This window comes from Chrysemys picta, chromosome 1 (genome assembly GCF_011386835.1).
Source record: "Chrysemys picta bellii isolate R12L10 chromosome 1, ASM1138683v2, whole genome shotgun sequence".
Classification (NCBI taxonomy): Eukaryota; Metazoa; Chordata; order Testudines; family Emydidae; genus Chrysemys; species Chrysemys picta.
Window position 1 is genome coordinate 126228591 of NC_088791.1, and position 13813 is coordinate 126242403.

The window sequence follows — 13813 nt, forward strand, 5'->3', positions numbered from 1 at the left end:
ACTACATTGGAGGAGGAAGAGGATAAGTCAGAACTGCCAATGTCAACAGTACCATCAAGATTATCTTCCTCATCTCCTGAGGAGATGGTCTCTCCAGCTTCACTGTTTCCTCTGTATGACCATAGACAATTCCAGGATCTGTTATGGAGAGTGGCAGATGAGCTCCAGATCTCCCTGGAAGAGGTTCAGGATAGATGACATAAGCTCCTGCACACTGTACAGCTGACGGGATCCAGTTGAATAGCGCTTCTGGTGAATGAAGCCATACTGGAACCAGCAAGGGCCACATGGCATATGCCACCAACTTGTGCCCCTATCTCCAGGAAGGCAGAAAAAATGATAATTTGACCTAAATAAGGGAGCAGAGTTTCTGATTACCCACCCTACCCTCAACTCTCTGATCATTCAGGTGGACGTTGAAAGATCAAGGCAGCAACATGCAAGAACTACCCGTGCAAATAAAGAGGCCAAGCATTTGGAACTCCTAAGAAGGAAGGTAGTTACATCAACCAGCCTCCAATTTAAAATATCAAACTACCAGGCGCTGCTGGCCAACTATGATTTTTATGAACTATTCAAAGTTCCTTGACTTTGAAGAGAAACTCCCGCAAAAGCACATGGCTCAATTTCAAGTCCTTATTGATGAGGGCAAGTTGGTGGCCAGAAGTTCACTACAAGCCATACCTGCCTGATGTTGCTGACACAGTGATGCGCTATGAGATTCCCAAGAGAGACTCAAAATATGGTAGAGGATTTGCTCTATGATGAAAGTAAACTCTTAAGCAAAAAGATAAGTCTGTGCATTTGTTAAAAGACTCTCTCAGGCAAACCTCCATTCTCTGGGTACATATAAACACCAGCTCAGAAGAGGAAACACAAGTAGCTGTATAAGCCCATGCCCTTGCCACAGCCCTTCTACCACCAATGAATTTACAAGTTGCCTCATAAAGAACAGGGACTGCAAAAACTAGGTACACGGCTGCATCAACCCAACTTCTCCCCCACCCCCCAACCAAAAGGTACTTTTAATGAGGTGCTTGGGAACTGCAAATCCATGCTGATGCCCTCTCCACCCAATTCTAATGTCCACTTTGGCAGCTGTCTAGCACACTTTCCCCACAACTGGAGGGAGATAACGGACAAATGAGTGCTATCATCCATTCAGGCTATACCAGCAAGTTCCTCACCCCTTAAAAAAAAAAAAATTTCCTGTCTTCCTTCAGGGATCACTCTCATGAAGTGATCTGCCTTGAGGAGCTAGAATCTCTCCTCCACCATGGTGCAGTAGAGCAGATACCACCTCAATATCAAGGAAACAAGTTCTATTTGAAATAGTTCCTGATTCCCAAGAAAAAAAGAGAGGTGGAGACCCATTCTCAACCTGTGACAACTCAGCGTGTTTCTTCACAAGCTGAAATTCCACATAGTCATACTGGCATCTAGAATTCCATCTCTGGACAAAGACACGTGGGTCACATCTCTCGACATGAAAGATGCATACTTTCTTTTGGACATTCACCATTCCCACATACGATTCTTCAGATTTATGGTAGCATCTGAGCACTACCAATACAGGGTGCTTCCGTTCAATATAACAACAGCATTCAGGGTCTTTACAAAAGTGTTTTCAATAGTAGCAGCACAGGTCAGATGCAACATCACCACCATCTTCCTGTCTGTAAAGGACTGGCTTCTGATGGTATGTTGTGTCCAGAAGTCCTGGCTTTGACTTCATCACCACTTCATCTCCCAGCATCCTTGGGAATCCAAGCTGACTAACTTAAACTATAGAATTCATAGGTAGGTGCAACTCTGGCCTCGGTCAGGGCAAGGGCTTACTTCCCTGTGGTCAGATTTCACCCCATCAGCAATCTGATAAAATAGATTATGGGCAGTATGTGCCTCATGCTGCTGGGGCACATGGCATCGTATCCTTCGATGACCCCTTTTGCCAGGCTCCACCTCCATTGCCTGAAAGCTTGGCTCTGAACGGTATGTATTCCGAGCAGACACAGCATGAACACAGTGGTGACTGTGACTTGGGTGGCTTTCCACCTAAGGTGAAAGCCTTGCTAATGTGTCAGAAGAATGTGAGGGTTGGAGTTCTCCCCAGACACTGGAGAAAACAGTAGTTTCAGATGCCTGCCTGATAGGGTCAGGGGGAGCAGCATAGATGTTCACACACCCAAAGGTATTTGCATACTTTGTGGAAACAGAATGCATATAAATCTTCTGGTGCTAAGAAAAGTCAGAGAAGCCTGAAAAGCGTTTTTACCACTCATATGATCCTGACATGTCCTGATAATATCAGACAACCTAACAACCGTCTTTTATGTAAACAAGCAGGGAGCAGTGAAGGTATATCTAGAACCACATCACCCTGTCAACAATGTACCTACTGGGTGCCCATAATTCACTAGCAGACAGCCTCAGCAGATATTTTGCCACCGATCACAAATGGAAGCTGCACTACACAGTGGTGGATGCTATCTTTGCTCAATGTGCAACCCATACTTGGGAACTGTTCACATCCAAGACAAACAGGAAATGGGATACATTCTGTTCCAGGGGGCTCAGGAACAGGTTTCCAAGCCCAGTGTTTTTCTGCTGTCCTGGAATGGCCATGTGAGAGATGCCTTTTCTCCCATCCTGTTAATACCTCCAGTTCTGCAAAAGATCTGGTGAGACAGAGCCCAAATCATCCTAATTGCTCCCAAGTGGCCCAAACAGTACTGGTTTCCAAGCCTTCTACAGATGTCAACCCATCTACCCACTAGCATTCCATCCTTCCCAAATCTATTGACCCAGAAGAATGACAAGCTAAAAAATCCCAACCTGGACTCTCTTCATCTCAATTTGGTATTTGGGTGGATATCAGATGTAGAGCACCTGAGCTCAGAAGCAATTGAAGCTGTTCTTAGTAATAGCAGAAGGGATAACACTTCCTGGTGGAATCTAGCCAAGTGGAAATGTTTCTTGATCTGGCCCAGCAAAACCCATGTTTCCAGAGACGGCAGGTATTCCAGCTATTTTGAATTATCTCCTGGCTTTCAAGATGATAGTCTCTCTCTCTCTCTCTGAGCTCACTTCAAGTCCATCTAGCAGCAATCAACACATGTCACCCACCAATTGAAGGCTAATCCATCTTCACTTATCCGTTGACAACTTGGTTTCTGAAAGGTGTGATTATTTCCCTCAATCACAGAATCATAGGACTGGAAGGGACCTCAGGAGGTCATCTAGTCCAGTCCCCTGCACTCATGGCAGGACTGAGTATTATCTAGACCATCCCTGACAGGTGTTTGTCTAACCTTCTCTTTAAAATATCCAATGATGGAGATTCCACAACCTTCCTAGGCAATTTAACGAACCCATTCATGTCTGAATTCAGTTCAGATCACTCAAACTAGTCACGCTCAAGTACACAAGGATATTTATCCCAACTGTTAGCCAAACCCCTATCAAAGAAGTGATTCTTGCAAGTGAAATGGTGCCATATAAAAATTAAAAACAAAACAACAAAGCCTCTACACATTCTAAATGAGAAATAAATGTATCAATTTAAATTGGATTTATGGAGAAAGGTAAACTAATGAGGAGGAATAATGACACTTAATGGGAGCCTTAGCAAATGTAAAACTGAAAATTATCAAATTTGCCTCAGTGTCTTCATGAGTGAACTGCTCTTACTCATTCTGTCTCCTCTTATGATTACTGTAACCTGCATCCACAATCTGTTAGTGATCTCACATTTCTCTTGCAAAGTGGCAGCTTGCAAGTCTTTGTCTCACGAGGCAAGCTTGGTCATTTTCTTAGGAGACAAACAGAGAGGGTAGTTTTACAATCATGTGTAGCAAATAGGAATGCACATCTACTCACAGCAGGGTGACTTTGTGGCTACTGTGCTTGTGAATTATTCCATCACGGGATTGCAGCAGGCAACTGCAGCGTTGCACCTTGTATTGGAACTTGGAGGGACAGTGCACTTGGGCCCCTGTTCTGCACTTGATAGCATGTGGACTGCTGCACTCACACGCAGCCACAGTGAAGTACATAGCGCATGGGCGGTCTGCCTGTGCACTATCGTTTGCAAGATCAGAGTCACAAACTGAGCTGGATTTTTAGCAGCAAATTCCAAAGTCTTTACTCAGGCAAAACTCTCATTGAAACTAGCGGTTGGTTTGTCATCCTACAGTAAGGGGGAACATCCTTCCCTCAGTTACAACAGTGTAAATCAGATATAACTCTTCAGTGGAGTGTAACTGAGAGCACCTGCTCTATATTTACAGGCATTGGTTATATAATAAGTATGATTGTAGTAGAAGTGTATTTTGTTCCAGTCCAACAGCACTCGTATTGTCAGAAGTATACATGAGGCTAGAGGGTACCGAAGGGAAGCTGCTCATGTTAAAGTTTATATTTAAAAAGTTTATAGGCTGGAGGATGGAGTTTATAAGCTTGAGGTTTGATAGTTCCAAGGTGCTGACTTAACCAGTCAATAGGAATCCTGTATCTTGTTTAATAGTTAAGGGATTTTCCTTAGTTCACTGTTGGCTAACTCTGCTCTCATTGGAGATAATGGTAACACTCTCACTGACTTCACTGGAAACTGAGTTAGGTCAACGCTGAGAATCCCACCTTAAAAATCATAAATGCAAGGGCCCTGCTTTATAATGTTAACATTTATCTCAGGCTGACATTTCATATTGGTTCTGTCTCCTAGCAATCAGGCTGCCCAGAGTTGTAATGAAAACTAGGATATCAAAAAATGACAAGCATTGATTCAGAGTCCCTCACTGTTATCTCAAATGGCTGGTGAAGAAGTATTTTGTTACAGGTGGCGGGGAGAGAGTTGGAGGAGATGTTCACATTGGGTTACTGATGCAGGTCTGAGGCAGTTCTTTTTCTTAGAGGAGTTCATTAGGTCATGCAGAAGTTTTTAACGTCGTAGGCCAAGATTTTCAAAAAAGTCTACAGGAATTAGGCATCTAAATCCCATTGAAAGTTACTGGGAGTTAAGGGCCTAACTCTCTTAGGCTTCTTTGAAATCCCAGACATAGTGAATTGGGCTTAATTTACAAGTGAGGTGAAGAACTTATTATCAGCTTATCTTATAGCTCTTCATCCTTATGCTGTCCTCAATGGCCCAGAGTCCTGTTTCTGAATATTAAATGGGTACACTCAACCTGTTTAAGCCCCAAAAGTTCTCTCTCCTTTAAGGAGAAATGTGATCTTCATGAAGATTCCCTGGGAGGATTGCAGGAGAGAGGGAGAAAAGACAGAGTTTGTATCTGTTGAGATTCAATGATGTGTGGTTATATAAAGATTTTATTGGCATGAGTTAAGGATCACCATATTATTCATGAGGACCACAGGCAGAAAAAAGTTATACAGGGCAAATGAGTTCCAATAAAACTTTTATACCATACCACACTCTTAGGTATTTTGTTTATGCCACATATTTTACAAAACTGCTATTTTAGACATTTTTAAAGAGTTTTAAAAATTTTATTGGTGCCACTTTTTGTAGCATTCTATCCTTAACTGCGGGCTGCCTTCATTTTATGTGTCTATCTGCATAGATGGAAAGATTTTTTTTCCCCTCAAAAAAAAAAGGAAAAAAAAAAGACCTTTACAAATTATACTATTATTTCATCTAAATAACTTCCCTAGAAATCAAGATGTGGACAGTGGAAAGGAAGGAGTTGAGGCTCAACTGAGAGGGGAACTGATGATTGGACTGGGATATTGGATGACTTCGCTTATTTCCTCGCTTCTTACAGTTTGCGTTGGTGCTGCCTAGAAACTTTAAGTCAAACTTGTGCTTTGTGCTCTGTAAGCGGAAAAGAATATGAAGTAAGTAAGTCTCTGGCCCAAGGGATTTACATTCAGCAGGGCTCCATGAAGGTACAGAGATCTGTCTGCATGAGTCATAAATGGGATCAGGGCCTATAGGTGGTAACCATTTTTAAAGGGACATGGTCAATCTATTTATCCCCTCTGCCCTTCACCACCCACAATTTAAAATAACCCCATATAGCATCTCTGAGGATTTATGTATGAGAGGAGGGATGGTCAGTGCAATAGACTGGGACTCAGGAGATATTGCTCAATTCCTGGCTCTAGGGTGACCAGACAGCAAGTATGAAAAATCAGGATGGGGGTAAAGGGGGTAATATGCACCTATATAAGACAAAACCTCAAATATCGGGACTGTCCCTATAAAATTGGGACATCTGGTCACCCTACCTGGCTCTGACATAGACTTCTCATTTTGGCCTTGATTCAGGCAGAGCCCTTAAGCACATGTTCAACTTTAATTTACTTCAGTGGGACAGAAGCAGGTGCTGAAATTTAAACACATACTTAAGAGTTCTGCTGAATCAGGGCCTTAATCTCTATTAGCTTCAGTTTCCCATCTGTGAAATGGAGATGATAATATTGAAATTGTAAACTCTTTGGGGCAAGAGCTCTCATCAACTGTCTAGCACAAGGGGGCCCTGAACTTGGTTTGGACCCAGAAACACTACTGTAGTACAAATAATAAATAGAATTAATAAATACATTTAAAAATCATCCAGAAGTGCTGCATGGGATTTCCTTAGAATTTGGGCCATTGGGGGACTAAAAAGATTGACCATTTCCCTTTAAAAATGGCTACCACGTTTAGGCAGATTGTAAGATCCTTGGAGCAGGGAACTGCTTTGTATTCATTTATGCCTATACAGCACAAAATACTCTGTCACTGTGTGATAAAGAATAGCATATCAATTGAATGTAGGCCAGATTGTTCTGGAACCAAATTCTACCTATTTCTTTAATCTAAAATAACTCTAAAGGTTTCAAATTCTGTTTAAAAAAAAGTTGTCCTTTTGAAAACATAGAATGAATTAAGCAGTGAAGTTGATAATTAACTTCATCGTGTAGAAGAGTTGTCCTCTTCCAGAATGTTTTGTCCATGCTTTGTTTTGAACACTAATTTTTTGAGAGGTGAGGCCCCAACTCAAAGTCAATGATACCACTCATATGTTCAAAGTTAAGCATGAGCTTAAGTAACTTGCTGAACTAGGTTCTTTTTGCTCAGATGAAGTGGGCACTGAGTATTGTGGGACATAAAGACCTGCTGTTACTCATCACTAAGTTATCATATTCATAAATCCAGGAATTTCAAATAATATCCATATACAGTACACAAGAATACCTATACAAAACAGGACATATTTTCTGTTCATTCACCAAGCCCACCTCCACAATATAATATAGATAGACACGGATATTGGTTATGCAGAACTATTAGCACTCCCTTGGTTTAAATGGAAAGAGGCAGCATCACTGTTGCTATTCCAAAAGAAACCATCATTAAAGATTTTATTAAAATAAAATGCAAGAAAATAAAAATCAAGGCATCTTCATCTTATATTGATCTGATGAATACAATTGTAATGCATGAATGAGGTTCCAGTTTTCAACACTTAATTAAAAAAATCACAACATGTGCCAGGCTGTGGCATTGTCCTTTGGCATACACCCTGCAAGCTCCTGTAAAACTCCTGTTGCTCCACTCTATTGCCTTTGTAATCAAGGAACCCCACAGCTGAGCTCCAGTGCAGAGCGCAGCGTTGACCTTATTGGCATCATTCTCAATTGTCTCCATTTGGCTTTAAAAATCTTGTTGTGGAAAGGGAGGAAAATTTTTAGTTTATCTAATGATTGCCACGGCTGGGGCAGGAGAAGAGGGGAAATGCAGGAATTGCAACAATCGCACAGCTTCAGCTTGTTTTTAAACACTGAACCATTATCAAATATTTCAGGGTGCTTTCATTTCTGCTGTAATCTTTCCTGTTTGTGTATGCAGTGCATGTGCGACCAGGGGGAAAGAAAAATTCTAAACTGAATCTCAGCATGTCATAGAGGGGGGAAAATGAAAAGGAGAGAGAGATTATCAACCAAGAATACTTAATGGTGGTTGAGAACAATGTTCAGCACCTTAAGTGAGTTATCACTAGTCCAAAAACTAGAACTGAATCATTCAACATGTACCATGCTGCACTAACTAATAATAGAGTCTACTCCAGAAAATACTTTCCCTGACTAGTGTGTGAGTGTGTGCTAGAACTGAGCCGTTTAAAACTGGCCTATTGTTATAATATGATGCAGACATATGAAAATATTCTGCTGTATTGCTGCTATTTAAACAGGAAGCATAAGACATCTTTTATTCCAAAATGCCAGTAGTAATTGCTGCTCTTCACATATGCACTGTCAGCCATACAGCACAAATCCTATGACCGTGAAATTGACCATAATGAACCGTGAATTTGGTAGGGCCCTACTTATGCCAGTGTCATGTGGAAAGGTCAGAAGCCTTACTAAAACCAAGATATAGCATGTCTACTCCCTCCCCCTCCCCCCCCCCCCCCCGCATCTCTCCACATCCAACCAGTAGGCCAGTAACCCTGTCAAGGAAGGAAATTAGGTTGGTCTGGCATTGTTTGTTCTTGACAAATCCATGTTGGCTATCACTTATTACCCTATTATCCTCTAGGTGTTTACAAATGGATAGTTTAATAATTTGTTCCAGTATCTTTCCAGGTATTGAAGTTAGGCTGACTGGTCTGTAATTCCCAGGATCCTCTTTGTCTCCACTTTTAAAGATAGGTATTACGTTTGCCTTCTCCAGTGCTGTAGGACCTCACCAGTCCTCCAGGAGTTCTGAAAGATCCTCTCTAATGGTTCCAAGATTGCTTCAGCTACTCTCTTAAGTAACTAGGATCAATTTCATCAGACCTGACAACTTGAATACATCTAACTTGTATACATATTCTTTAACCTGTTCTTTCCTCATTCTGGCTTATGTTCCTTCCACCTTGTGGTTAACATTGTGTTAAGCATCTGATCACAATTAACCTTCTTAGTGAAGACTTAGGACTGGTCTACACTACCGCGGTAAATCAATCTAACTTACGCAACTTCAATTATGTGAATAACTTAACTGAAGTCGACATAGTTGGATCCACTTACCGCGGTGGCTACACTATGCTGTGTCGATGGGATGGTGTCTCCCGTCGACTTCCCTTACGCTTCTCAGGGAGGTGGAGTACACAAATCGATAGTGCTCTCCCATCGATTTAGCATGTCTTCACCAGACCCGCTAAATCAACACTCGCTGCATCAATTGCAACAGTGCCGATCTACCAGTAAGTGTAGACATGCCCTAAAGCAAAATAGGCATTAAACTCCTCAGCCTTCTTTCCGTTATTAGCTCTACTTCCCCTTTAAGAGGTTGACCCACTCTTTTCTTTGTTTGTCTTTTTTGCTCCTAAGTTATTTATAGAACCTCTTCTCATTGCCTTTTATGTCCCTTGCTGGGCATAATTCATTTTGTGCCACAGCCTTTCTGATTTTGTTTTTACTTTCTTGTGCTATTCTTTTGTATTCCTCCTTAGCAATTTGTCTGTTTCCACTTTTGGTAGGATTTCTCTTTTGATTTTCAGATTATTGAAGAGCTCCTTATGCAGACATATTGGTCTGTTACTGTTCTTCCTATCTTTCCTTCTCATTGGGATAGTTTGCTGTTGTGCCTTTTAATATTGTCTCTTTGAGAAACAGCCACCTCTCCTGAACTCCTTTTTCCCTTAGCTTTTGTTCCCATGGGCCTTTACCTACCAGCTCTCAGAGTTTGTTAAATATACCTTAACTAATTTAATTCATTTATTTTTACAAAATAACAAGCAAACCACATAGGTTGTGGGAGAGAAGAAATCATAATATATCTGAAATAAAAAAAGCATCCCCTTCCACATGAGCGATTCCAACTAATCATAGTGGTGGGAGGGTATGGCTTGATGCATGTGTGATCCTGGATGAACATATTATATTTTCTGTGTATCAGCCACAGTGATTGCAATCTCTCAAAGATCATTAACACATTCACAGACCTCTGCATTTCTTTTTCTTGGTGCTGAGAGTTTGATAGTAAACATGATTTTGATTTCAAATAGGAAATACACAACTATGTATGTAAATATATACCATGCTTAAACCTGCGATCTGCCCTTTTTGATTGTTGAGTGCTTTAAAACACTAGTGGAATGTGTGACGGGTTGGATCACAGAAATCCCCTTGGGAGCTGCAACCTGATGTGCCAAGACTACCTCTGTTCCTGCTTTCCCTGCCAGCTCAGGACTCTAGCACCCTGTCTTGCTGAGCCAGACACTCCCGTCTGCTCCAGCAAAGACCCAGGATCTGAATTACTTGCCCCAAAGCTGCAGGTTTACCTGAAAACAGCTCACAGAAGTGTGCTTGTTTTTAGCACCCAGATGCCCACCTCCCAATGGGATCTAAACTCAAATAAATCCATTTTACCCTGTATAAAGCTTATGCAGGGTAAACTCATAAATTGCTCGCCCTCTATAACAATGATAGAGAGAGATGCACAGTTGTTTGCTCCCCCAGGTATTAATACATACTCTGAGTTAATTAATAAGTAAAAAGTGATTTTATTAAATACAGAAAGTGGGATTTAAGTGGTTCCAAGTAGTAACAGACAGAACAAAGTAAGTCATCATGCAAAATAAAATAAAATGCGCAAATCTATGTCTAATCAAACTGAATACAGATAATCTCACCCTCAGAGATGCTTCAGTAAGTTTTTTCCTTAGACTGGACACCTTCCAAGCCTGGGCACAATTCTTTCCCCTGGTACAGCTCTTGTTCCAGCTCAGATGGTAGCTAGGGGATTCTTCATGATGGCTCCTCTCTCCCCTTTGTTCTTTTCCACCCCTTTATATATCTTTTGCATAAGGCGGGAACCCTTTGTCCCTCTGGGTTTCCACCCCACCCCCCCCGGAAAAGCATCAGGTTAAAGATGGAGTCCAGTTCAGGTGACATGATCACATGTTACTGCAAGACTTCATTACCCACTTGCCAGCACACACACATACAGGAAGACTCACAGGTAAAACACAGCCATCTGCAGACAATGGTCCTGGTTAATGGGAGTCAAGATTTCAAACCACCATTAATGGCCCACACTTTGCATAATTACAATAGGCCCTCAGAGTTATATTTTATATTTCTAGTTTTAGATACAAGAGTGATACATTTATACAAATAGGATGATCACACTCAGTAGATTATAAGCTTTGTAATGATACCTTACAAGAGACCTTTTGCATGAAGCATATCCCAGTTACATGATATTCACTTATCATATTTTTATAAAACCATATAGGCTGCACAACGTCACAGAATGCTCAGCAAATACTGACCATCTTGTTGGTATACTTTCAAAACCGGTCAAAGCCAAACATATTTTTCTGTTGTTTTTTTTAAATAAGGGAGATAATTGCAAAATTTTCTGATGTGTCTAGATCAAAAAACCGCTGTGTTCGATTTTAGCCTCAGCTGCTCACTCATGAAAGAGAGAGAGAGAGAGATCTCATTTCATGGGAATCATTCAGAGCATTAATAAACTCAACCTCACTGCATCACGTTGCCTTCAAAAATAAATAGTACGATATCCTTTTAATTATACATACGCAGTAGCTTAAAAGGAGACAAATGACAAAGAAAAATCAACATGATAAAAGCCCGCTAAACTTGCAGCATCCCTTGATCAAGACTTATTATAAAACGTTCACAGCAAACTCCTTCTCTGTCTGTCTTTAAGCCTTCCTAAAACCCTTCCACTAAAGACGTACAGCAAAATCCAATCAAAAACATCACCATTGTCGTCACTGCCGCATTGTTATAAGCCACCCTGCTGTGGCTTGCTAATCTAAGAGAACAATAACCAGAGTGAAAACAATCAAAAGTGGGGTAAAGTTGGTCTGGAATATCATTCTGCCTTCTTGTCCTTGACTCTGTTTCAGAACAGTAAACAGCACTTACTTATTACTTGGCATGAAGTGTGTGTGTGGATAGATAGATAGATATTTCTACCAGGAAAAAAGGCATTTAGGCATGCTCTTTGTCTAAAACTTGGACTTTCTAGTTTCAATAGGGCATTGGTTTGGGCTGGGGTTAGCATTAGAGCCTTGGGGGGGGGGGGGTTATAATTGTAGAACAACTCTTGTGTGGTGCAGGCACCTGCTTAATGTATGTATAAAATACATCTCTTTAGATTTATTTGGAGGCTACTCCTTTCTTTTAGTCTATAAATGTCATTTAAATGAGGTGGCACTTTTATTTTCTTCCAACAGTCTCAAGGACAAAAATAAAGGGCAACTAATCCCACCAGTAATGAAGCAAACTGTGTCCTACCTGAAAAGTAAAGGTGAGATCGGTTTTTGTTTGAGGGTGGGTGGGGGAAAACATCTGCACAAGGGTATCATTATGAAATTATACAGATCTCAGGGCCCAATTCACCAGAGTTCTTAGGCACATACCTAATTTGAAGCATATGCTTAGATCCCAAAGAAACCAGTGGCTTCAGTGAGAACCAAACATATGCTCAAGTGCTTTACTGAATAGAGACCTCAATTGACAAAAACTCTGGTAGGGCTATTTTATTATTACATTGTTGTCCCATAAGAAAAAAACGCTTGTGGGTTTTTGTTTTTGTTTTTTTGCTTTCAGGTGCAGGAAATGGTAAGTGAAAAAAGAATGCTTGAAATACACGTCCTCTCCCACATTGTGCCATTGATTTCTTTTTAAGTAAAACTCCCAGTAAAAATCAATGGGGAGTTCAGCTTTAAAAAAAAAAAAATCAATGTCATAAGAAACTCAGACTTGAAAAAATATCTACTTTACAGGAGTGAGCCTGCAGTCCTCATTCAGCAAAATATTCCCATTGATATCAAAGTTCCTTTGACTGCAGGTCAGATCCTGCATTTATAGTATATAAAATGTATATCCGTTACCAACTAAGGGCAGCGTTGTCAGTTGCCCTATACGCCCATGCAGGGAAATATGGGAGCATGAGATGCCAACTACCCAAAAGGGTGTTACGTCCCTTCCCACACAGCTGGCCAAGGAGTTTGTGGGAGGAGTCTTGGCTCCACCATAAATGCATCAGCCAGTGCAGCTGTATCTGTCACACAATGCAAAGAAGCAGCGTTGTGTGACAGATACAGAGTTCAAGTATCAGAGGGGTAGCCGTGTTAGTCTGAATCTGTAAAAAGCAACAGAGGGTCCTCTGGCACCTTTGAGACTAACAGAAGTATTGGGAGCATAAGCTTTCCTGGGTAAGAACCTCACTTCTCAGGTGCCACAGGACCCTCTGTTGCTTTTTACAGAGTTCAAGTAGTTTACTTTCCACTAGAGAAGAGGCGGTGGGGTGGACAGGGAGCAGTTTCTGACTCTCAGAGCATCACATTCTGGTTCCTGGTCTCTCTCCTGGTGCATTGCAACTGTGCACTTTGAGCCTTTATTTTTAATAATACTTCCATAGCACTTTTCATCCAACAATCTCAGAGTTTCACAAACATGAATGAAGCCTCACAGCAGCCCTGTGGGGTAGATGCCAGTATCATCCCTGTTTTATGGATAGTTAAACTGAGACATGGCATGGTTCAGTTACTTGCCCAAGGTCACATAGTCAGTCAGTGGAAGAAAAGGAATGGAACCCAAGAGTCAACCAAGAGCTTTGTGAATCTTTAACAACAGAACATGGATAAATCCAAGTGAAAAAACACTGGCTCGGATTCTCTTTAGACTTAGTGTGCCAAAAGTTTCACTAAGGATGGGAAACCTTTTGAATGGGTTTAGAAGAAATCTTGGCTGATTTTTGTTGGTTTGCTTTTTACATTTTGTTTTGCTTCTGGTGGAAACCATGTTCAGCTCTGTTTTAGCACCCAAAATAAGGCAGTTT

The 13813-nt window shown here is 41.1% G+C and overlaps 1 protein-coding gene across 2 annotated transcripts in view; it reads left to right on the forward strand.

Annotated features, from left to right (window-relative positions):
* The window catches only part of ARHGAP8 (Rho GTPase activating protein 8), a 106881-nt gene that overhangs the window by 63304 nt on the left and 29764 nt on the right, over positions 1-13813 (forward strand). For both annotated transcript variants that reach the window (XM_005299911.4, XM_065583749.1), the window contains exon 9: positions 12204-12277. In XM_005299911.4, the coding sequence (XP_005299968.1) occupies positions 12204-12277 (74 nt within the window). The remainder of the gene's footprint in view (positions 1-12203; positions 12278-13813) is intronic.